At 34.2% G+C, this 27162-nt stretch overlaps 2 protein-coding genes across 2 annotated transcripts; both read left to right on the top strand.

Annotated features, from left to right (window-relative positions):
- The first annotated feature begins 16166 nt into the window (after positions 1-16166).
- On the top strand, positions 16167-24556 carry LOC108223442 (uncharacterized). The gene is made up of 6 exons (XM_017397714.2): positions 16167-16616; positions 16843-16998; positions 19180-19302; positions 20937-21140; positions 22170-22334; positions 23783-24556. Exons 1-6 carry the CDS (start codon positions 16386-16388, stop codon positions 24098-24100), a joined length of 1197 nt encoding a protein of 398 aa, XP_017253203.1. The 5' UTR covers positions 16167-16385; the 3' UTR covers positions 24101-24556.
- An 807-nt stretch (positions 24557-25363) lies between these two features.
- On the top strand, positions 25364-26834 carry LOC108222150 (uncharacterized). Its single transcript, XM_017396057.2, has one exon. It carries the CDS (start codon positions 25755-25757, stop codon positions 26685-26687), a length of 933 nt encoding a protein of 310 aa, XP_017251546.1. The 5' UTR covers positions 25364-25754; the 3' UTR covers positions 26688-26834.
- The last annotated feature ends 328 nt before the right edge of the window (positions 26835-27162 follow it).

Below are 27162 nucleotides of genomic sequence, written 5' to 3'. Positions count from 1 at the left end.
GCGATATCTTTATAAATTATTTTACATAATAATTTAAAATTTTGAAGTATTAATTCAATATTTTCTTTTGTAAAGATTCTTTAAGGTGTTACGGTAGCCACATAATAAAAATACATAGTTGTGTATTAAAAAAAAAAATAATAGAGTGTATTATTTTTATTAATATGGAGATTCATTAAGGTGTTCTCAGATATTAAGGTTCTAATGAGAGATCTAAAAATATTATTTTTCCTCATAATATTTATACGGAGATTCAGTAGCGTGTTCATGAAGGTGATAAGAACAATTAAATATTAATATTTGAAAAAGATTAAAATTGCAATAATATCAACAAAGTTCAACTACTAATATCTGCAAAACCTCTTGTATTTATTAATATTATGGTTTAAAGAAGAGAATCTCATCATTTCGTTAACGTAATAATATTTTTATTGACAAAATTATAATTTTTGAATATTAAATTACTAATTTATTTTCACAAGATTTTATAAAGTGATCATTAGAAACTCACAGGAAAAAAAATTCTTATAATTAATATCAATAAAGTTCTACTTGTAGCATCCGCAAAATCTCCTGTATTTATTGCTATTATGATTTAATTAGAAAATCTCATTCGTTCGAACCGTTATATATAGTATATTTTACTAACTAATTTATACTTTTTTATTAACTTATATTGACAAGATTCCTTAAGGTGTTCTTAGACACATGATAAAAATTTCACGTTCAAAAATCTTGTTCTAGTAAGGTGGTTGAAGGTGGCAAATTATGATCGGGAGATTCCTTAAGGTGTTCGCCAAGGAAGTGTAAACTGTGACATCGAAATCGTTCTTAGAGGTGTTCAATTAAGAATTCAAGACTTAATATTAAATATATGTGGAACATGTTTTGTAAGTCTAAATGTAAAGACAACCCTATCTGTTACATAGGGATGATAACTCAACAATAGAACAGGACAAGTAAATAACACTACGCCTGCACCGGAATCGGAAGATACGAAGACAAAGGTTGAAGAAGCCATCTACAGTCTTGAAGGAATAAGTTCACTGGAAGAAGTTCATTAATATGTTCATGCCTCGGTGAAGAATAAGGATTGAAGTATTCAAGATTGTGGAAGCAATGAAGATGTTGTCCAAGTACTCGAAAGATTTCAGTGCAACCCCTGAAGCAAGATATTTCTATATATCTTGGTTGGTTATTTATAATCAACAAACTGAAGCATAAACTAACCCGGAATGACTGATCAAGTTTATTATCAAGCAAAGGATTCAAAGAATTATTTCAGTTCGAGTCGTTCGTGAACCAGACCAGTGCACAGGACGTCAGGACGTACGAAAGTATTCAGTGAATTCGACCAACGAATTAATTGATCAAGTCAATCGAGCTGCTCCAGGATATATTGCCAAAAGGATCTTATTAATTAGATATATATATATATATATTAATTGTGAATTATTTGAATTTAAATAATTCAAGTAATTAAGTTAACACAATTATTTATATATATATGTATATTTAATTAGTATACAAAACAAGAAGCAAGATCAAAACATGGAATTTGTCTAAGGCATTTCACAGGAGCACCCAGCGCAAGGTTTGACCAAGAGTCAAAGCGCAAACTTTGACTCAGGTCAACCCCAGCAAAACTCCTTGGTTTTAATTCTAAGTACCACACACTGCATATGATGTACAAGCGCAACTTGGGGCGCAAACTTTGACTGGTCAAAGTTTGCGACTCCAAGTCACAATGACACAGAAAATTCACTTAGAATTTCTTCTAAGTCACATGTACTGATGTCACAATGGTAAGGCGCAATGTTTGACCAAGAAGGGCGCAAACTTTGACTCCTGCACTCTACTACTTCCTGGCGCAACCATTGACCATGTAAGGCGCCATGTTTGACCTCTCAAGTTAGCACAACTTAGAATTTATTCTAAGTATTACAAATCATATACTATGATGAAGTCAAAGCGCAAGGTTTGACTACCACTGGTCAGTGGCGCAACTTTGGTATGCACTTGGAGTTAGTTTTATTTTTATAAAACGAATCCGTCCAGGACGAACTCAAGTCGTCCAGGACGAACTCGTTAACCATGGTTAGTTTATGAAAAGCCTATAAATACCCATGGATTTTGTTATCATTTGTAACACTCTCCACCACCTTTATGGTGGAATGGCTTTGTGCCTTGCACACTACTACACACAAATAAACTCTAGCTTAGTTTTGTATTATATATATATTTAGAAGCTAGGGTTTGTGAGTGTAAGTAGTAGTAGCCATTGTAGCCAACCTTCGGGTTTGGATTTATAGCACCCTTCGAGGTATTTATCAATATACAGATATACCTTGGAAAATATTGTGTGTTGGTTTAATATTTTCATATCCTCAGAAACCGACCCAATAAATATCCGGAACACGAAACCCATTACAGAACTGCAATTTGTTTATCCGCAAGATTCGAAAGAATTTTAAATTGTAGTGAGTATCGTATTCAACCCCCCCTTCTACGATACTTTGGACCTAACAATTGGTATCAGAGCGAGGTTGATTGATATACAAATCAGGATCCTTATCGTACGGAAAATCAAGAACCTAGCTTTTGATATTTGATTAAGGGAAATGTTCTTCCGGTTTGTGTTGCTGAATTTGTCTGTAGGCCTAAGCAAGGATTATCCGTCGGATACTGAACTTTGGACCAGGACTTATAAATTTATACTTTAAATTTTAATAAGTTTATTTTATAAATTTGACTTAATTTATTTTAAACTTATTAATTGAGTTTATTATGAATTAATTAAATTTATTTTATAAACCTAATTAAATTTACTTTATAAACTTTACCAAATTCAATTATTAAATTTGTTTAAATTTATTTTAGACTTGTAAAGTTTACTCTTAGACTTTACCAAGCTTATCATAAATTTTTATAAATTTATTATCTAAATTTGTATAGTTTATGATTTAAATTTAAGTTAAAATCTAGAATATAAATTTAAGAGGATTTAACTGATTATGGATATAAGTTCAAGTTCAAGGGTTCAATTTAGTTTGTTCTGGAAGCTATGATTTAATTGGAGACGAGACACTTGAATATTTTCAAAAATTAAATTTATACAATAAATTTTAATATATTTACTAAATGAATTTGAAATAAATTTATTCTAAACTTTTCAGTTTATTATGAATTTATTTGAATTTATTTTTTAAATATAATTAAATTTATTTTATAGATTTGACTAAGCTTATTTTATACTTTATTTTCTTTCATCTTTTAAAACTTTTTTTAAATTTATTTTCTCTATAATTTAAACTTAGTTTAAATAATCAAGTGTCCCGTAACCTTTTTAATTATTCTACTCCAAGACAAATCAGATTGACATTTAGTTGAGACAGATCAGGCTGACAGATTACAAGACAAACACCGGGTTTTCAAATACCAGATTCTCAGAACCGGTAATGGAAGTACATTGATGACCCAATCCAATTGATTACTCAAAGGATTATTAGAAGCAGTTTTCTATGTTCGACAAAGATGATTGTGATTCGAAGAAGATTCTATTGAAGACTAATTTGGTACTACTAATAGTGGATTTTGAAGAAGGTACTTCAGGCCTTGATCTGAGTAATTACTCCTACTTGATTATCAGATCACCAGATCAGGATGGGAACTTGCTTTATGAGTGCATCTTCCCAGGGCTCGGAATGTCAACTTTGAATGGCACCACTAGTAGTAGGAAAAAGAGAAGTTTTTGCAGAAGAATCTTCAAGGGATTTCAATCTAACTCAGTGATTCAGGGATATACAATTACCTAGTGAATTGTATCAATGCTAAATCCATCCAGAATCAACTGAACAAAAGACAGAGAACTGTGGAGGTTTAAGGATATAATTATTGAGTTACTACCGCACCAAATCAGTTTCGTGCATTTATGTCAGAACCTTAGGATTGAACAGAAGAGTTTGTAACTACTGAATTTGAGGAAGCTCACGTCGACGAAAGTTAACACTTTTGAAGAATGTGAGGACAGAACTTCAAGGATTAGCATAACATTGTCTGAGAGGTTTAGTCATGTCAGATTCAGATGGAATCCATTGGTTTCAAGTGGAGACTCTTCAGGGTTCAATTCAACAGGCTGTTTGAAAACTGAGTTGGTCAGCGCACACAATATTTTTGGTATCTTTAGCAAAAGAGGGTTGCTATATATATTTGAAGCCTCGACAAACAAGGATGATAGGGCTTGTCTGAAATTCAAGTGGATGTTTTGAAAGAAACATCACAACAAGTTCTTATGCTATTTTAGGAAAGGTGTGAGATGGATCAATTGCTAATGAGAAGGATGATTATGGTTATCTGGCTATCCTAGCATTCTCTGAAGATGACTCAACTCGCACATCTCAGGTATGAATTCTTTCTAACTATGCAATACATATTCCTTTATATTCAAAGCATGTTATAAATCTCTGAGTAGAATTGTTTAACACACAAGTACAAGCATGATAGCATCACAGTAGAAAATGTTAAACTGGTATGCTAGATGACTGTTCTAGTTACTAGGCTTGATGATAATCTTGTGCATGTGTCTTTAGCAGATTCTTAACATGTGTATGAATATTTAGGATTTGATTATTTGCTATGGTGAGATTAGAAGCTTTCCTTTGGAAAACAACTCTTAGTTTTAGGGGTTATGTTCCTAGCATATATAACTTTGTTAAAACATTTACTTTCAGATTCCCTAGTACAATTAGATTTGCTTATCTAATCTGAATTGTTTGTTAAGGAATTTATTTGTTCTATGATGGAATGTCTACCTTGTGTCAGTAGAACTTTTAGAACTTCATGTTAGATCTAAAACTGACTTAGGTAATAGAGATAGTATAATGCCATATAACAATAGAGTGGGATTAGTATGAATTGATAATGTGATTATTGATTTGTCTATGATCATTATGCTTTTAGGAGATTATTGAATATCTGTAATTCTACTTGCTACCTGTTGCACTTGTGTTAATTGGTTTAAGTAGAGAGTACTGAATCTTCTGAATTGCATAACTGCCTGTCTTGCTCTTGTCTTATCTTTGATTGTTTGCCATGTGTATTCAACATCATGTCTGCTTATTTTCATGTCATGAATGCATGTCTTTGTACTTGCATTGATTTTAGAAAAGCATGTTTGAGAATCACATTAGGGCAATGTCTAGATAAGAATTAGCATGTTAAGGTTGCTTTTGTTGTTACCATTGTTAAAGAAAAATCTCTAATCCATCCGGACCCAGTTATGATTGGGGACCATAGAACTCTTTCCATTTGTGATTGCAGGTTACATATGTTCCATATGATTTTTGGTGCACTCTGTTTGCTGAGTAGCTGAAATCATATATTCACCAAAAGTAACCTATTAGCAAATGTGATCATGTGAGCAGTTCCGTCAATAATCTTTGAAAGATGACAACAAAGATTCTCTTACGGGACATGCCTGTTTTCCTGGAATGTCATCATGGAAGCATATCTTTCTTGCAAGGAGTCAAAACACACATTCCTAGTATCAGACGGTTCTCTGACAAAGGACATTATGTCAGTTCATGGAATAGTGTTTTATCTTAAATCAGGAAGGATGTGAATTTGCTCGTGGCTAATATGGAACTTCAACTGAAGATGGAGTGAGCTGTTTTGATAGTGAAGCCTCATCAGATGAGTATTAGCTATGGCACTTGAAGCTCTCAAACTTGTATGTCAAAACAAGTAGCTCTTTTTATTAGTAAGAAGAGAATTGATGAGAGGACTACCTCATCTGGAATTCAATATGGATGAAGATTATGAGGTATGTCAATAGGGAAGTCGAAGGAGCATCGCACAGAAGCAAAGATATGACTAACATTACTGAGCCGCTTCAGATGATACGTATGGATTTCTACGGATCAGTTGATGTCATGTCTAAAACAAGCCAAATATCTTTTTGCGATGATCATTGACTACTCTAGATTCTTTCGTGTTGTTCGTATGTGTTCGAAGGACAAGACGTCACAAATGAAGGTTGATCAAGATGAACCCTGATCATTGATAAATCCAGAAAGACACCATTCTTGTCAGTAGCCAATCAGAAGCAAACACTAACTTTTGGTATGTGTTTGGAGGAAAATGCCTCTTTGAAAGTCTTGCATTTGAAGATCAAAGAATACTTTCCTCGGCTACTCTATGGAGTCTACAGTCTACAGGGTGATTGTGATTAATCAACAGAAGGTGATTGTAAGTCTAGACAGGACATTGAACGACACTTTGCTCCAAGCTGTTAAAGGTGATATTATTGGTATAATAATGATTCAGATCCAAGCAGAATCTCTTTGCAAGGATAAGGATTATTAAGGAGATCCCAGCAACAGCTTAGGGGGAGCATTTGGTGGATCCACTAGTCAAACTCAACACCACATTGAAGATGAACAGGACATATCAAGAACGTATCTGCTTAGACAAAGGGTTTGGAGTCAATATCATTCCCGGGTTCTAGTTCTTAAATGTTCCGAACGGTGAAGTGAAGACTAGGAGAGCTATTGTAAAAAGATGTTATTTCTTTGAGTTTCAATATGAAGTGAAACTAGAGGAAGATTTAGAAGCTCTTAAAGGGATCCAGATTGAGTGATTGCACAGCAAGATGATCTCAATCAGTTTGAAAGCAGATTGTGCGGATTCTGATACCCTGACCTAAAGACAATTCTATACCTAGTACTTGTCGGGTATTCAGATTCCAACTGGATGTTTTTGGCTCTGTTACGAGGGACAAGCCAATTTGGTTGCTTAGGGTTATTACAAATGAGAAGGTTATGAAGATTATGGAAACAGAATCTTCAAGTTCAGGACTCTACATCTTAAGGGACTCAACGACCTTCATGATTGAACTAAAGCACCATTGACGAGACTCGGGTTCAGGATATTACAGTGAGCTAGAAGATGAAGCTTCATGCAACATTTCAAGGACTTTGCAGTTGCAGATCCAACGGAATTTGTATGCTCTTTCTTCACCAGCTCTCTATGAGTTGTTATCCAAGACTTGATGATGGTCACGGACATGGTATGACTTCTGACTAGCATATTATTTTAATATCTGTTTGCTAGAGTTATATTTGGTATCCAAATTATTACCTCTCATGATACAAGGCACAAACATATGACTATATGTGCTGTGATACCATGATTATATTATATGTGGACTAATGTCACTTGTGCAAGATAATTGCTAAGTGAATGCAGATTAGTGATATGATGAGTTTGTTGGAAAGTTGCAATTCTTTATGGTCTACCAGCTAGCCTAAAGAATGATGGCAATAAAAGGAAGTCAAGGATCTTTTGAATATGCGCAATTTGGAAGATTCTAGATCTGCCAAGACTTATGCCAGCAACCACTGGACTTGATCAGTACAAGAAAGATACATCAACTGAAATGTCAAGTCTCAGAGGTATTCAACTTATCACTTTACTTAACTGCAAGTAGATCACATACTATATTTTACATAAGGTATTACTTCATTAATGAGAATGTCTATCGTATTTCTTGAATGAATTCATGAGTATTAAAATGTCTATACATAGGACTTGTGAATTTATTTAAAATCCAATACCTCGTGCTTTTTGCTATTCTATGTGATTGCCATGTTTATTGCTTTGCATGCTTAGATGGTGATTATATGTTTTAGCATGAGTGTTTGTTATCTCAATTATTTAAATTGTGTTGCATGACAATTAAGTGACTTATTTGTTCATGATTTAAATGATTAGGGATGACATGAAGCATGACTTAATTATGTTATTTTTCTTGATCTATACCTCTTTAACAATTGGTATCTAGTAGAGAAACTTTGTCATAATCTAGTCGTGATGTATCTGTATTTGTGAACATACTTAGGATTATTTTCTAGGTTGAATTCATTTTTATAGGTATAAAATCTGAAGCATGACTTATTTGTTTCTAGACTTGTGACTTGTATCAGTAATTGGTATGTGGTTAGAATCTAGTTAGAATTTAGTCATGATATACTAGTATTTGTAGAGTTACTTAGATTCTCTCTAGGCTGAATCCATTTATATTAGTTTATATATACGAAGCATAGCTATTTGTGTTAGATATTTGATGATTTATTTCATGTCTAACTGCATATAGTTGTGATACTTTTAGTGTTAGTGATATTTTGGATGCTTATATGTAGATCACTAATATTAATTGTTAATTTTTTCTGCGAGGAGTTGTGTGAGTTCACTTGTGTTTAATGATTATCTGTATAAGACTCGTGAACTTTTCTTCAACTTTCCCTCGGGCTTGCGAATATCTTTGTATGATTGTCATGATTTTAGTTGTTATATGCTGATCTGATAATTATATGATATTGCGTAGGTAATTATTATTTTATCTTAGTTAAATTGTGATCCACAATTATATGCCTATTTGTTTCATGATTGACTTTGATAGAATAATAGAAGCATGATTAATTCATTTTTGAAATATTTAATTGGTATCTATTTCTGATGCTTTATTGATGTTTTATTTGTGAATTGATTGTGATGTATTGGCACTGGTGAAATATTGTTGCATATTTCTTAAAACCACTAGTGCTAATATATTTTAGGTGTTTAATATTCTGAGTACAAGGGAGACAACAAAATCTTTATTCTGTCTCGTATTTATGTTCTGGAGTGGTGAGTTTCTGTCAAGAAATTTCTTTATCAATTGATTTCAACAATTGGTATCCACTACTCTATTTCATAAATATTTCTTAGAATATTTTGCATCTATACATGTAGCGTCATAGGACGAGACATTGATTATCTTGTATTTGTGTACTTGGTGATCTTTGTCACTTGCAGCGTCTGTTTTGACGATGTGCTACTATGAGGCCTTTTCACTAATTAGTGTGGCGAGTGCTTTATACACTGTAGCGCATAAATTTTCTTGTTTCCTTTTCAAATTGTAGTGAGAAACAGGAGTCTGTGTCTTTTTCAAAGACAAGTTCATTTAAACCTTTTATGCATAGATTCAGACTCTCGTACTCAAACTAGTTTTTAAAGGAAAACTTTATTTCTTTCATCGGTTGTGATTGTCATTCTTTATGTAAATCATTTTATAGTCACAACTGATTCATTTTTCCTCAAAAGATTAAATGCAATTGCTCTCATTCAAAATCATAGATTTTCTAAAATGCATTTATATCTCCTTCTGTTCTTCGGAACTTAATCAGCCTCTTGGCTTTCCTAGATAGTCATAAGGTTGAAAACCAACAATCTTTATCCCAGACTATAAAACCAAATTCAGAACACATCCCAACTTTCCCCCTGGAGTAATAAGGAACTTTTCAAACAAAAAGTCAATGAGGGAGAAACTGTACTCGTTGCAGCAAATAAGGATGTGAGGGATAGTGTACCCACAGCTCTACCTCTCAAGGAGAAAAGGTGTTTTTGAACTTGAGGTAACTGTTGCTCATCTGTATTTTCTCAAAAGAATATAGAGCTGAAAAGGCAATAAAACAGTCTCTGGAATCATTCTCTCAACAGGATGAGTCCATTGAAATTCGCTCGTCAGCCAGAGCATCTTGTATTGAGTCAAGCACATCATCAGTAATCACTCTGATGAAGAGCCTAAACAGAAAATCTTATGGACACAATACAAGAGAGTGCACAGTAAGGTTAAAGGTTTTGTTCCAGAAGCAACTTCTTCATTTACCATTTTACGGTAGATAAGATGGTTGATGCCTTTACAGGTGTAAGGAGGAAACGAGGATCTCAATTGCCAAATCTTCAGGATTCTCGTCTCCCTCCCCAGATAAGAACAGATCTGGATCCAATCGGAATGGATTTCCTATTTATAGGAGATCGGCAACTCTCTGACTATGAGTCAATTTATTGATAAGTCGGTTGAGGATCGGGGATTTACGAAACCCCATTGCACCGCCAGTGACCTCTCTTGAAGGGGCTATGGTGATTTTCTCATGCAGGTACAGAAGACCATACTTTGAGTGCTGAGAGAAACACTGTGAGCCAAACATTGAGAGTTAAACACTTGGTGAGATTCTGAGAAGAACCAGTGAGATATCAGAATGAAAAATATGTGAGCATGAGTGAGTGCAAACACATAGGAAATTGAGAAGAGTGAAACACTTGTGAGGTACATATTATAATATTTAGTATCGAAAACTCACATGTTGTTGAAAGAATTGACGGAAGCAACTACGGTTCATTCCATTTCACGTTGTGAACTTATGGTTGATGATTCTCTTGAATCAAGTGTCTTCACAGACATTGAGGAGGACTTAGGCCTTTGCCATAATTAAGCCTTTGTCTAACCTCCCAGAGCAAACAACTCTGGATCCTTAATTGGATAAGCCACTTAGTGGTTGGCAACTTGTGGACCATGATTCGGATTTATCTGATGAGTCTACAGGGACTGGGAATTACGAACTCCCATTGCACCACCGGTGACCCCCTTTAAGGGTGGCTAAGGTGATTTTATTGCAGGTACTCAGCATTTTGGAAGCTTAGTATTTGTGTGGAGGGATACACTTACAGAACTCGTGAGTGACACCCTTACCCAGAAACCGAGAGAAAATTGAGTGTCGAGTGATACACCTGCAGAACATTTAGTGAGATAACCACTGATTACCAAATTTATACCTAAAGGCAAAGTGGATACTTTCACTGAAATGTTCGACTGACTGCCGTTGGAGCCATGTTGAAGATGTTATCGAAACCTTACCAGGGATCTAACAATTGGTATTGCGACCTAACAATATCGGGAAGCTTTAGCATTTGGTAACACCAAAGGGACACGATTGTCAGATTTTACTCATTACTTTTCCGTTTGGAACCTATTCTTTCAGCATAGGGACCAACCCAATCAAAGTAAACCCTTCTTCTGAACTCTTTCTTCGACCCCAGCTTTAGCGTTGTGTAGTTCTCTATGGGGAGATTATCTTTTGGTACAGGAAGTATTGTACACATTCCTTGACCATATTTGATACCACATATCCTCGGAGGATTCCACAACTAAGGGGGAGAATATATTTAGGGGGAGAATATATGAAAGGGGGAAGAAAAAGTAAGTTAGCTTTCTTCTGTTGTCTACAACTAAGGGGGAGTAAACTACTCTTTAGCTGTGTAATACGGAGGAGGAGATTCATCTTTCAACTAAGGAGGAGGATTCATCTTTCATCTAAGGGGAGATAGCTACTTATCACCAAGGGGTACTTGATCAAGGTAATGGGAGGAGAAGTAATAAAAACTCATGTACACCTCACCACTGTATTGCATTCTTATTCAGGTGGTACGTGGTATGATTCCTAGGAAGTAGTGGTATTAGTTCACCACTATCTCTAACAGAGGGAGAAGCATAAGCAAAGACTTGTTTCTTTACTTTTGAGGGATCACGGTGATACATTTATTCTTCAGTAAGTGGTAGACAGGAACTTATTCATCACCACTGAAGAATTTAAAGAAGCTGCTGATTGTTCTTTGCATAATGGAATGTTTTGAATTCTCTTCAAGACAAACTATGAGGATGATCTGGCAGGTAAGCAAGAACCAGAGAAATAAAGGTGATATGCACATTTGTTATTTCTATTCATGAAATCTGGAAATGTATTATATGATCCAGAAACTTTGTAGCATTATTTACTAGTCCAGGATTTTACTTTTTCTAGTGTTAGTTGAGTTATCCTCCAGAGGATTTGCTTGTTATGATTAACAAACAAATAGGGGGAGATTGTAAGTCTAAATGTAAAGACAACCCTATCTGTTACATAGGGATGATAACTCAACAATAGAACAGGACAAGTAAATAACACTACGCCTGCACCGGAATCGGAAGATACGAAGACAAAGGTTGAAGAAGCCATCTACAGTCTTGAAGGAATAAGTTCACTGGAAGAAGTTCATTAATATGTTCATGCCTCGGTGAAGAATAAGGATTGAAGTATTCAAGATTGTGGAAGCAATGAAGATGTTGTCCAAGTACTCGAAAGATTTCAGTGCAACCCCTGAAGCAAGATATTTCTATATATCTTGGTTGGTTATTTATAATCAACAAACTGAAGCATAAACTAACCCGGAATGACTGATCAAGTTTATTATCAAGCAAAGGATTCAAAGAATTATTTCAGTTCGAGTCGTTCGTGAACCAGACCAGTGCACAGGACGTCAGGACGTACGAAAGTATTCAGTGAATTCGACCAACGAATTAATTGATCAAGTCAATCGAGCTGCTCCAGGATATATTGCCAAAAGGATCTTATTAATTAGATATATATATATATATATTAATTGTGAATTATTTGAATTTAAATAATTCAAGTAATTAAGTTAACACAATTATTTATATATATATGTATATTTAATTAGTATACAAAACAAGAAGCAAGATCAAAACATGGAATTTGTCTAAGGCATTTCACAGGAGCACCCAGCGCAAGGTTTGACCAAGAGTCAAAGCGCAAACTTTGACTCAGGTCAACCCCAGCAAAACTCCTTGGTTTTAATTCTAAGTACCACACACTGCATATGATGTACAAGCGCAACTTGGGGCGCAAACTTTGACTGGTCAAAGTTTGCGACTCCAAGTCACAATGACACAGAAAATTCACTTAGAATTTCTTCTAAGTCACATGTACTGATGTCACAATGGTAAGGCGCAATGTTTGACCAAGAAGGGCGCAAACTTTGACTCCTGCACTCTACTACTTCCTGGCGCAACCATTGACCATGTAAGGCGCCATGTTTGACCTCTCAAGTTAGCACAACTTAGAATTTATTCTAAGTATTACAAATCATATACTATGATGAAGTCAAAGCGCAAGGTTTGACTACCACTGGTCAGTGGCGCAACTTTGGTATGCACTTGGAGTTAGTTTTATTTTTATAAAACGAATCCGTCCAGGACGAACTCAAGTCGTCCAGGACGAACTCGTTAACCATGGTTAGTTTATGAAAAGCCTATAAATACCCATGGATTTTGTTATCATTTGTAACACTCTCCACCACCTTTATGGTGGAATGGCTTTGTGCCTTGCACACTACTACACACAAATAAACTCTAGCTTAGTTTTGTATTATATATATATTTAGAAGCTAGGGTTTGTGAGTGTAAGTAGTAGTAGCCATTGTAGCCAACCTTCGGGTTTGGATTTATAGCACCCTTCGAGGTATTTATCAATATACAGATATACCTTGGAAAATATTGTGTGTTGGTTTAATATTTTCATATCCTCAGAAACCGACCCAATAAATATCCGGAACACGAAACCCATTACAGAACTGCAATTTGTTTATCCGCAAGATTCGAAAGAATTTTAAATTGTAGTGAGTATCGTATTCAACCCCCCCTTCTACGATACTTTGGACCTAACATGTTTGAAGAATCCAAAACAGAAATTTAAGCACGTATAGATTAAAGAATACTGGACAAAAAATATGTAGTCATTCAGAGCTTGACCCATATGAAAACCTTTCTGAAATTCCTTAAACTCCTGAGTTTCACAAGCGTTGTCAAGAACACAAAGTTGAGCCCTTACATCATTGAGTTATTGATAACCAAACTAGTTGTATCAAACCTACCCACCGCTCGAGTTTGTGAAAACAAACAATATAAAAAAAATAGTTGTTTAACTCTGATGATTTCCCACGCTTAAACAAGCGACTCACATTGATAAGTTATAAAGTCAAAAATATCATCATAGTTCTTGAACATCAGATAACACCTCTAACGTTCATTATCTCTTGTACCTGCCTCTGTATAAGACTACTAATACTGAATTCTTCAACCCATTCAATTCCGAACCATCAGAGTTTGCTGATTTTTTAGCTTTACAATCTGGAACACAAGAAATAAAAAATGTGGAGAGGAAACAATTAGTAGCCTACACAAAAGAAGAGCCACATAATAAAACACCAAGTATATATTGATTAAACACGATCAAACTTCTATCCACCATATCAAATCATCTCAGTGTTCCATGTGAGTCTCTTAAATAATAAACATCTGAGTTACAAACATAACCTGTTTTTAACAAAACACCATACTTGCGATCTAAAAATCATTATACAAGTGAGAAGAGGGTTCTTATGTGTGTTCTTCGATAACTATACCAGTTATATACCATATACATAATGAATAACAATACAAAATACACCTTGCAATACAACTGGTACAATTATCTGCTTCTATACTCTTGTGTGTTCCTCGAGCTCTGTACAACTGGTACCAGTCATGACTCTATACTCTTGTGTGTTCCTCGAGCTCCTTATCAGTATCGTACCACATATATAATAAATAAAAATACAAAACAAATCTTGAAGGAACAATGACGTTACTTAGGAAGAAGAATTGATGTAGTTTTATTACATAGAAGAAAGTAGCTGTGAAGACATACGGGAGGATGATTGATATACATATAACTAAAGTATGGAAGTGATATGTTATTTCCATATAACAGTTCCCTAAAATCATGCATGCTGCCAGATTTCAGCGTTTATTTGTTTAGAGTTATATGTGTATTATAGCATTAATTGACATCACTGCCCTTATATTTACGTATAAAAATACAGATCAATGTACTGTGTGATGGACTGTGATGGACGGTCTAAGATGTGGTCTCTCGGTTCTCTCGTATAGCATGGTCTCCCTAGAACCCAACCCATATATATATCTATATATATTTTTGAAAATATTTTAGAGAAGGTAGTACTTTTGAAAATAAGATTGGAGAAAGTAGTATTTTTGAAAAGTAAGATTGAAAATATATATATATTTTTTTGAAAATATTTTAGAGAAGGTAGTACTTTTGAAAATAAGATTGGAGAAGGTAGTATTTTTGAAAAGTAAGATTGAAAAAACAGTATACAAGATAATTCTCCTCTACTTTTCGAAAAACATATTTTTCAAAAAACACAAAAGTATATATATTATTGATATCATAACAAATCCTGCCAAGCCAAAGAAAAAATATACAACACATAGATTATCGATGTCCGCATGTATCTTTGTATCATAAATCATATTTTCCGGTAGTGGCTTAATTATTGGTTTTTGATTAATATTTCAAAGTTTTAATTAAAATATTGTATAAATATGCTTATTTAAATAAAAAATATTAAAAACTGTTTAGTTGTGGAAGAGTATTTTCAACAATATTATATTTAAAATATAAATTATATGAAATTTGTCGAACATGATATTATTGGTATTGGGTGTATAAACGATTAAAGAATAAAAAAACCTATAATTCTTTTTGCTCTTTAAATAACAGTCTTTATTATCGGGTTTCACGTGTGGGAAGTCTCAATCATGGGTTTTTTTTTATTTTTTATTAATCTTTTATTTTTCTTCAATAAAATTTCAATTTATTTGATTTTTGTTTGGTCTCTTCTCGTGAGAGTTTGATTTTGTTTGGGTTTTTTATTGTTCATGTCCGGAATTACTGTGTAGATTTTCATGGTGTTGATTCAAATAAAAATTGGTATGATAATGTGTTAATGATCTATTGTTCAAAACAATAATGAGACTATTATAACATATACATATCTATTAAAAAAAAAATTCATTGAATTGCCTATTTAAAAATGAAGGAGTCAAAAACAATATGACTGCATTTGTTTAACTTCGATTATATGTGTAGATGTCGTTTGACTTTTCATCATTATATTATTATTTTTTCTCTAAAAATAAAATAAAATTATAATTGATTGATTATATTTTGAAATCGTTATATAATGATTACTAGTTATTTTTTCAAATTGTTGTAATTAAAATATATAATTTAATATATTAACAGATGATAGAGAATCTTTCTACATGTCGTACATGTCTTTAAAGGTTGACCAAGTGTATTCAAAGTTTGACTATAATTATAAATAAAAAAATATCCATTTGAATTGATTTTTTTAATATTTTTTATTTATAATATATATTGATATTTTAATTTTTAATTTTAGTTGAAAAAGAGATGCTCATGAAAAAATAAAAGGTCAAGCATAACCGAAGGATTATTGATTGACTTGGGCTAAAAAATAAAAGAAGCTGTATTGTATTATTTAGCCTCTCACTTTTTGTTGGGCCTCCGTAGAAACACAGCAAATAACGCGTACAACGTATTCAAGAAGAAAACAGCGAGAACTGGAAAGGCCCAAAATCAAACGAAAGTAAAAGTATTCACGCAACAGAGCATCTGTAATAAGACGAGACGAGAGCAAGTACTAAAAAAAATAAAGACACGAGATCCCAAACACAGCACATCTAGCGAGAGACAGAGAGACCGCATCTAGCGAGAGACAGAGGAGAGAGATCGGAGAATCCTTATTCCGGCGGCGGTTGGGCGGTGGGGATTTGGGTTTGCAAATAACGGATTTTGAAGAGAATGGCTTATAGAAGAAGGCAAGGACAGGGATTAGGAAGGGATTGGAAACCGACGTCGTTTAAAGAAGAAAATAATGAAACTTCTTCATCTTCAACACCCACATCTCCATCTCTTGTAGCCAAAGCCATTAGAGCATCTTCTTCTTATAAAGACTCTTCTCTCTCCTCTGCTTATTACCCTTCTCTCTCTTCCCCTGTTTCTCATTCCCCTGCTTCTCCACCTGTTATTAAGGTATTTTTAATTGTATTTGTGTAAATTTGAGCTTCAATTTTGTTTGAAGTTGTTTGCTTTAACGCTTCTTACTTGACCCTTTTGGCTGTATATGTGATTTTTGTGTTTATTAGCTTGAATTTGTCTTAAAGTTGGTTGCTTTATTGCTTATAAGTTGACCGTTTTTTGTTTTTGCTAGTGTTTTGTGTGTAAATATTTATGAGATTTTATGCTTGTTCGTTTTTAGGATTCTCCTACATATCAATCTTCTTCTTCAAAGCAATCATTTTGGGGGGTTCTTGCTCGTAAAGCAAAAGGGATTATTGATGATAACGATGGAGGTGGAGGTGGAATTAATTCACCAAGAGCTCCCTTATCCGAGTCAACTACTCCCAAAGCTCAGGTAATTTCTATCATTTTCTTATAGATATAATGTACATATAAATCAATATACTTATATAAAGAAGAAGCGAGGGGCGCATCGCTCCATTCTATTTTTCTAATTTTCTGGAATTTTTGGATGAAAAATATCAAAAATTAGAACTATCATTTTTAGTTTATGATATATTAGAAGCAAGTTTCAGAATCTGATTTTGTTTCAAATTATTTATATAGTGGCTTGAAAGTTTTAATCTGATTTTGTTTCAAATTATTTAATTATGAGAAAGAGTAGCACACAAGTCTCTCTGCACCTATAAATACCCCTACAGATTGTAGGGTTTTGGATCATCTAAACAAACCACCTCTCTCTCAATACCACAACCCTACCTCTCTCTGGTGATCGTTCTCTATCTTGATTTCTAACTCGGTGGCGCCGTTTTTCTGCAACGGTAAGTGAAGGTTGTTTGTACAATATTAAAAATATAAAGGAGAAGCGAGGGGCATGTAGCTGGCGCCTCTCACATCGCTCCGTTCTATTTTTCTAATTTTCTGGAATTTTTGGATGAAAAATATCAAAAATTAGAACTACCTTTTTTAGTTTCGGTTATGTTAGAAGCAAATTTCAGAATCTGATTATGTTTCAGATTATTTAATTATGGGAAAGAGTAGCACACAAGTCTCTCTACACCTATAGATTGTAGAGTTTTGGATCATCTAAACACAACCAACTCTCTCTCAATACCACAACCCCACCTCTCTGGTGGTAGTTCTCTATCTTGATTTTTAACTCGGTGGCGCCGTGCTTCTGCAACGATAAGTGAAGGCTGTTTATACAGTTTAGAAAAAAAAAAAAGTTGTTGCAAGCAAAGGTAGTTATAGACCGCTATGTTGGAGTAGACAAATCCAAACATGAGAAAGGAATATAGTCTTGACATGGTATTGATGGATGATATCAGTAAATTAACAATTAGTGATGTATGTTTGTTGGTTATTTTTTTATAATATTTATTTTGTTCATCGGACATGTTTGTTGTTGTTAATTTTTATATGAATTACTTTGTATATAGGAAAAAATTATTCATGCATTATCTGTTAATTTGCTTCGTTCAAGCAACTTTTAAGTGGGGTTGTTTATACAATATTAAAAAATAAAGGTTGTTACAAGTAAATGTAGTTATAGACCGCTATCTCACAGATTTAAGTTAGATGTTTTAGTGCACAATTAATCCAAAAAAATTGGTGGAAGGTGACAATGTAAGAACATAATTACTTTAAAAAAAACACAAATAAAATTAAGATTCGTCATGTTTTAAATTGTTAATTACATGTATAAATTTATTTTCATTTTTTCACCATGAACTATAGTCTGATTTTATAATTTTATATATTAGTATTGGTATTACATCACGATTTTTATAATATAAATTTATTTTATCCTACAAATATTTATTTTGAAATATTAATATACTTTTTATAGACAGCCACCAAATTATTTATTCAACAAACATTAATATTAAATCATTAATATAATCTTTACAGACCGCCACAACGCGCGGTTTATCAACTAGTTTTTAATATACTAGGGGGTGGGAGTGGTGATTGGAATCAATGAGGTTTTTATGGATAAAACAGAGTGTAATTGTCATCGCTTGACCTCTTTCTGACAAAAAAGGTTCAAGCTTGATAAAAAAAAAAGATCACAATTTTCAAATTCATATTGAGCCATAAATTTGAAGCTCGTAGCTCAACAGAGTACACTTGAACTCAGAACTAAGTTTGTTGATGGCAATTAAGTCAGAAGTCTAATCTAGCAAGATCGATCCGATCAAACACATCAAATATAAATTAATTCCAAATATTTATTTAGTAAATAGTAAAAATAAGAACATATTTAGGTCAGAGATGAAATAGTTAGATACTCCAGTGTATACTAATCAAGTTCTAGGTCAACTTCATTATTACCTAGTGAACTTTGTATACTTACGAGTTAAGTTCAAATGGTTCTGACTTGTGCCAGTTTACTCCAATGGGCTCAGGAACTATATCCTAAATCCTCAACTGGTATTAAATTTAACTTGTTTAAGTGTCATTCCTCATTCAGTCTTACTTTTTCAAACCCTGTGCATTGGTGCTACAGTCTGTTATGAAGTGTGCTGCCTGTTTGCCTGTGCTCTCTTTATGTTTTTCTTGTTTATATATGCAGTATTATCATACAACTGAAGCTCAGACTCGTCGGAAACCTGACAATCCTTCTATACAGAAGGGCCTAGATGCAATTACTTCATCCCTCAATTATCTTGGGGGCACTATAGGCAATGCTTTTGAGGTAATTCTACACAAAGTATATTGTTTTTATCATTTTGTCATTCTACCAAGGCTCATAGACTTCAAAACCAAATTGAATGTTATGTATGCATGTGGAGGTTGGATAGGAATGCTGATTCAGCTTTGACAGATCACACTTGTCGCTCAACTATTACAATGTGTCACATTTTAAGTATTTGAGTAATATAACAAATTCTCGCTTTTGGTTTTCCACCCACACTTCTTACATTTTTGTATGTGGTTCACACATTGCCTCTTGTCACAAGTGATCTCGGCCTTAAATGTCACAGGCTGGACATTGTGGCTCTTTTCCGCCAGATAGAACATTGCTGACTGCATCAGTGCAATCACACTGATTTAATTGATAATGTCTGTCTTTCTCATCTAGTAGTGCACACAGATTTGCACACAATGCACTAGTACTAGTGATGGAAAGCAATGATTTTTTTTTTCGGACTTGAAAATGAATATGAAAGCAAAGATCTTGCACACAAATTAATACAGATGATTAATAGAGGAGAAAGGTTGAGTGGAATCTGATAAAATGAACATGGCAGAGCAGCCAAAGAGTCTAGTCAGCCATAATATAACCAGTAAAGCCCCTAATAAGCCAAAACTAGAAGTAAGACATCAATGCCAATTTACATCTTATTACTGTGGTCCATAGCCCAGCTGCCCAACATTCTGCACCAACAGCTAATAATACCTGCAAATCACAAGATAAATAATCCATGACACGACAGTCTAATTTTATTTCTCCACACCTGCTGATGCATTTAAACTTGCAAATGGTGCTAAAGCTATAAAACCACTTTACAATCAGTTTTACAAGAATACACATAACACATATTATGTTAACAACTATCTGAGCCTGAAATTCACTGTAACATCGATTGTAGCTCCGTTTGGCATTTACTCCTTGTCCTAATATTTTGATTTAAGTTCTTTTTTCAATAGAGTACTAAAACATTATTAATATTTAGGAAGACTAGATCATTATTGGTTAATTGCTCTTTTGATTTGTTAAATTCATAAATTAACATATATCGATGTTTTTTTATCATTAATTTTGTCTTTAATTATACAAATGTACTCCCTTTGTTAGAATATGTTTGTCTCTTGACTTTTTTGCACGTACTTCTAAGTTCTTTGACCACTTACCTAAAAATATTATTTTTAAAATTTTCTGTTTGTGAATAAAAGTATTAGTGTAATATATTTATTCACAAAAAGAAAATTTTAAAAATAATATTTTAGGTGTACTGTTAAAACTCAAAACTCTTAAAAGTACGTGAAAAAAGTCAAGAGACTAACATATCCAAACAAAGGGAGTACTTAACTAAGAATTAAAACAATCATACTAGTTGCTTAAAAAAATTGGACCCCCTCTAGAAACTTCTTGCCTTTGTCACTGATTATATGTGATAATAAAACCCTATTGAGTCCCAAGCATATGAATATCTATACATACATATATATATGTATGTATGTATGTATGACATAAATGAATGTATAGGTGGTACTCATGAATGCATGAAACTACTAAATTCTCAAGATTAAGCAGGCCCGTAGTGATTTATATTCCAAAAGTCCACAGCATAATTTGGATGATGTGTTTTACTTCTCTTCTTACAGGAAGGGCTTACAATGGTTGAAAATCGAACAGCAGATATCATTCAGGAGACTCGAAAGATTCAAATAAAGAAAAAGGATCGCAATTTTGATGTCCAAAATCAGAATTCAAATATTTATGGTCAGCGGCAACAACTCTCTGTGCAGACTCATACGCAGCCACAGACGCCTGCAGATCTAGAAATACAACTGAAGGCATCCCGAGACGTAAGGTGGCATTTTTGTGGGTTTAAAATATATGAAACTCTCTGACATGCAAAGACTCAATTGTTTTAGTATTTTAATCTGATTAGAAGTGGGATTTTTGGCCTTTGCTCTGTTAATTTATATGAGCCTTTCAGTTTACTGGTATAGAATTGTCCACTACTCTGATGCTCACTTAAAACGCTACTTGTGTTCCTCATACATTCTGGAGATCTAGTCTCTTCTTTAGCTGAAGAATATATTGAGTAGAGAAGAAAGGATGTTCCCATCTACCTAAACATTATTTCTGTGCTACTATGATAGTTCAGTAATTCGAGGAAATGATGAGTTGAGCATAGTATATTACCAGAATTATGTTTTGGTGGACACTTCCGTCTTCTCTTGAATATACAAGGATGCAAGTGATCTGAGATAGATATGTTTGGTAGTTGATGATCAGAGGTGAAGTCAAGATATGTTGATAGTGGGAGCAATAAAATTTTTAATAGGAAAGCAGTGTTAACTAAATATGGGAAATCAATACCAATAATTTGGCATAGCTTGTCTAATTGGATGAATGGAGTGGTAGATAATATTACCATTGATTTTTCATAAGTGCTTAGAAATCGTAAGGACAATTCATGCTCACTCACATGCTTGTTATTCATAAATTACAAGGTTTCACATAGTTTGAATTTTATATCTGATGCCTTTCAGTTTTTACAGATGGGTCTTGGAAAGAGATAGTTTATTACTAATATATATGTTTATATATCATTTGATTTTTGATTCTCTGGCACCTTTGAATTCAGTTGATCAGCGTTATATGCAGCCAGCTTATTGACCTGTGTTACGAGGAAATTACTTTCTATATTTTCTGAATCTTCTTTATGTAATAGTGCAATGGTGGAAAAAGGATTTTACATGGAAACTAAATGGCACCAAAAATGTCAAGATCTGCAAAGAAACTTACAAATATTTGGCTATGGTAACAACTTGTATACATTGGTTTTTGGTGAGATGCATGATGTTCTTCCGTGTTTTTGATCACAGGTTGCGATGGCAATGGCTGCTAAAGCAAAGCTTCTTCTTCGGGAGCTGAAAACGGTCAAAGCAGATTTAGCGTTTGCAAAAGAACGGTGTGGTCAGCTGGAAGAGGAAAATAGAGTTATCAGAGAGAGTAGCGCAAAAGGAGGTGGCCCCGAAGATGATGATTTGGTATGTATCTCTACACCCCAGTTACAAGTTTATACTCTGTTATTATTTATCTTTTTAGTTCTGCATACTACTAGCTCAACTTCTTATGTGTATGAAATTTCCAGAAACAATATATTTCTTTTTGTGTTTATACATGTTGAATGGATTGTTGGATGCTATAGATATTTCAAGTTGAATTGTTTATGAATCATCTACTGCAAGTTTTCATCTGGTGCCATTTAGTCTGATTCTGATTTTAATTATATGCTTGAGTTCGTTTCTTTGAATGTCTGAAGATAGTAGAAGCTTTTTTAGTTTGCCACTATTTAGGCGTTCCAAAAAGATGTCAAAGGTGATACGTGGCATCGGCACATGAATATGTAGACTGCGCTATTACTTTTGTGACTGAACCTTAGATCATATCTGTTAATTCGCCAGTCCCCCATTGAGCATCATGTTTTGTCCAAACATGAATATGAAACATATGATCAATTTCTTCTACAGTAAACATTATTATTTAATGCTTAAATTCTCTTTGCAAGCCATTTGTAGTTAAAGTATCAAATCCTAGATCGCTAACCTTTGCAAATACTGATGCTTAAATTCTTTGTACAAACACATAGCCAGCCATTTATGTAGTTAAATTATGGAATCCTAGACGTCTAAACCATTGCAAATACTACAGATAAAAGTGAGGTTATTTTTGTAGTTCCTAAGTACCGAAACCTAGCCCTTTCTTAGTTTAGAGGTGATGACTTTCGACCAAGGATCCATCTCATGCTTACTATATATGGGACATTCTTATGCATGCATATGTACCTTGCTTTCTTAGTTTCATGTAAAAAATTTCAGTGTCAAGGAGAAACTTATCAGTGAGGTCATTTAAAGTATAGGTCACTAGTGTAAGTATAAATTTTACTTGGCAAGAAAGAGGATACATATGTGAAAAGAATAAGAGGTAGTTTGGGATATCACATTTAATGTCTCTTTAAGGTCATTTGGTGTGCTTTAACCGTACAAAAAAACTATTTGCACACAAACTTATTTTCAGTAAAATCAAAAAATAATTAATCTACTCCAGACATACATTTTTATCCATATTTTGCTTTTGATATTTAACTTTTCAACTTTGCTACAATTTTATTAAAATTTGTGTGAGCAACTTAAAATTAACAAAAACTACTGCTTTCAGTTTTCCGAAAAAAAAGAAGAGAGATATAGAAAGGCTTCTTCTGTCTACTGAAACGATCTTTTACAAAACCTTTTTCTCTCTGAAGATATTCTTGTGTGTATCTATGAACATGCAACCAAGAGTAAAAGAAATTGGGATGCTTCAGTCTGGAAGAAATCACCTTCATGAGCAGTTAATCTGTTTACATTCAGCAAAATATGGAGAGAAATTTAAATTATTACGATGCATGTAACTTAACCAATCGTTACTGAATGTGATGGCTACATGTGTACACCAGATACGGCTTCAACTTGAGACACTTCTAGCTGAGAAAGCTCGGTTGGCACAGGAGAACTCGGTCTTTGCACGAGAAAACCGTTTTCTCAGGGAAATTGTGGAGTACCACCAGTTAACGATGCAGGATGTTGTATATTTGGATGAGAACAACGAAGAGGTAACTGAGGTTTACCCCATTAAAGTTCCATCAGTACTTAATGCGCAAACATCCAGCACAACAGCGACTTCACTCCCCTCCCCAACTCCACCACCTGCTGCTCAGCTTACTGCTAGTCCACAAGCATCAAAAGAAGTTTCTCCTTTTCAAGTACCACCATGAAATTACGTAATTTGTCATACGAAGATCTACCATATCCTCATATTTATGGTAATCCATTGTTGTTCTAGGATGGAGCCCTTTTTGGCAATTGTTTATTGTACTTCACGTGGTTTGCAGATTTTTTATGTAGCGTCAACACTTTGAAAGTTAGCCTACAGGAAGTGTAAAGAAGAAATTACATCCTTCTGCTGGTCTTTGTGAAAGTTCATCCGAGGTCCATTCTGGTGTGTACATTATTAATGCGAGCTTATTGTATACAAAATCGAACTGGGTGGTTTGGTCCTGTTGAAGTGCTGTAGACAAAAATAATAAATCTATGTATATTTTGAATTTCGCACTTGTGGGCAAGATTAGTGACTCCTGAACACCATTTCGTTCTGATGGTTGTGAATGAACGGGTGACAGTGAAATGAAATTTGTACTATTTTATTGGTAAAATCTTCATAATTTGTTTTATTTGTTTTAGCTAAGCAGACCGTATGAGTTTTGACTTGTGTTTTTGCTTATTATATGACCGAAGATCATTTCTGTTCCAAATTTCAGTACCAAAGCTTTACACCGCACGTAGGGTCATCTAATGACCCCAGTGATTGAGACCATTTTTATTCTCTTTTACGAAAGTTATAAAAGTAAAAACTCACCAACTACTGCTTTAACATTAAACCAAAATTTTCTACAAAAAAGAGCTACTCCTACAAATTTACTGATGCCAGCCACATACAGCTGCTACTTGCCAGTCTGTTAGAGAAGGGGTCACAATCTTAACAAATCATGTACGCAACACGGTTAAATTTGACCGGAACTCGACTCGATAATTAATACTATGAACAAATGAACGAAACCCAGAAATGATTTGGGATAAAAATAAAATTGACTTGTTAATATGAATAAATGAACGAAACCCAGAAATGATTTGGGATAAAATAAAATCTGACTTATTTACGAAACAGAAGGACAATTAAATTCTTCTGTCAAAAAAAAAAGGACAATTAAATTCTACATGCCTTGCCTTGATGGTCAATAACATACTACTGCCTGCCTCCCTCTCCTATCCTAGGCTGAACACATACACCTCGAATATTAAATATCAACTCATTTTTATTGTTTAGATCGATGCCCCACTATTAATGTAAATATATTTTCATTAAAGTAATACTATTAAGAAAAGTTTTCAGTCACTCTCAATATCTGGGACCAATAAAGCAAGGAAATGAAGTAGTAAATGATTAAAAGATAATGTGACCATCTAATCAACATGCATCACATCTGTATTCTTACATGCACAGTCATCTCCTGTGCTTAATAGTTCTTGATATGCTACAAAATGAGTTTGAAAATTTTAAGCTCTTTGTTTAAACTAAACTCCAAAGGGCAGTGTTGTTAACCAAGAATTAGAGTAGTGATTATTACTCTAACCATCTTCTTGGGAAAGTAGTCATAAATGCACTAGCGGTTGTGCTTCTCTCTCATCCTTAAATACAAAATACACCCTCATCATCTTCCTCAGTTATGATCCAACTGTGTAGCAGCCTCTTTTATTCTTCCACTTCATGATCTTCTGCTAATTTTTATTTTTTTTTAATAAATTTTTATTTTCTGATGTTACTACACTGCTGAATACAAGTGTTTAGAAGTTTTTGTGATTTACTATCTCATGCTTATGTTTACATGTTTGTTTGTTATTCTGTGCTTGCCAATGCTGATGGCTGAGTCACCAACTAAGCTTTCAGCGCGCTTACTGGACTCAATTCTTCAAGATTATGCTTTCAGAGCACTGGATCATAGGCCGAGGACCGGCATTGTGGTGGATGGCAATGTGCCATCAAATTTGAATGGAATTCAAGTGGCTGCCTTGAGGTTGAGAAGTGGTAGCCTCAGAAAAAGAGGCTTCTCATTTTACAAGGAGTTTGAAATTCCAGCTGGTGTGATTGAGCAGCCTTTTGTGGAGAGGCTTGCTCTGGTTTACCATGATTTGGGAAATTTTTCTTCCTTGTATTCTTTGCCAGGGTACACTTTTTTAGCACCTGTGGTGGGTCTACTGGCTTATGATGCCTCCAATTTGTCAGCTACCAATTTGTCTGAGCTGGATATACGAGCTTCCGGGGAGCCTATGTTGGTGAAGTTTATGGATTTACAAGCTTCAAATTATGGGGTGTCGCCAATGTGTGTGTTTTTTGATCTTTATGGTTCAGTGGAATTTGACAATGTGGTGAGAGGTAATGAGTGTCGAGCTACTGAACAAGGCCATTTTTCAATTGTCATCGAGTTCACAGCTCCTGCGCCTGCTCCTTCAGCAGAGACTCATCCGCTCCTGAGTGGTGACAATGCTGGAAGAAGAACTAAACGCGAGAGATTTATTATAATTGTGGGATCTGTGGTGGCTGGGGGTTTTCTTGTGATGCTATTGGCTGTGTGGTTAAGGAAGTGCAGACGTCGTGACAGGATACAGAAACTAGAAGAGGCAGCACAATCAGGCGTCCCGTTGTCAACGACTACTGTTGGGACTATGAAAGTGTCTGTGGCAGATGTTACTAGAACAAGACCAAAACTAGAAAATGATTATATACTTGATACTGATTTTTTGTAAGTACAACATTGTCAATTTTTCTGCTATTATCTGCTTCACAAAGAGCATTCATTTCATAACAATTTGGTGTATTCATTTTCTGCTGTTATTTACTTCATATTTCTGAGAATAATAAAGATTGGCAGATATGACATCTGGGAAGTTGGTGACTAGTTTAATTGTTCGGTTTGGAGTATAATGTACTCATGTCAGGGGACTTGGCCTCGAGCCCTCGACATTCATTTAAAAAGAAAAGACGCGAATCTGTGCTTTTATGCTTTGTCTAATTCAACTTACTCGACATAATAAGCTGCCATTGCAGCTTCAGCCAACGGATCTTTGAACATGTTATTGCGAAACATTATGGGACTTCATCTTAATAAGTAGTAATTAGAAGGGTCCTGATTCCCTTCTTGCTATAATGAATACAAGCTACTCATCTTAAGCTGGTCTGCTGGTGAGTTGTTCATTTGCTAAAGAAACAGACTGGTGAGTC

This window comes from Daucus carota, chromosome 5, assembly GCF_001625215.2.
Source record: "Daucus carota subsp. sativus chromosome 5, DH1 v3.0, whole genome shotgun sequence".
Classification (NCBI taxonomy): domain Eukaryota; kingdom Viridiplantae; phylum Streptophyta; class Magnoliopsida; order Apiales; family Apiaceae; genus Daucus; species Daucus carota.
Note: the sequence above shows the minus strand (reverse complement) of the source record. Positions and strands in the feature narration are given on the sequence as shown.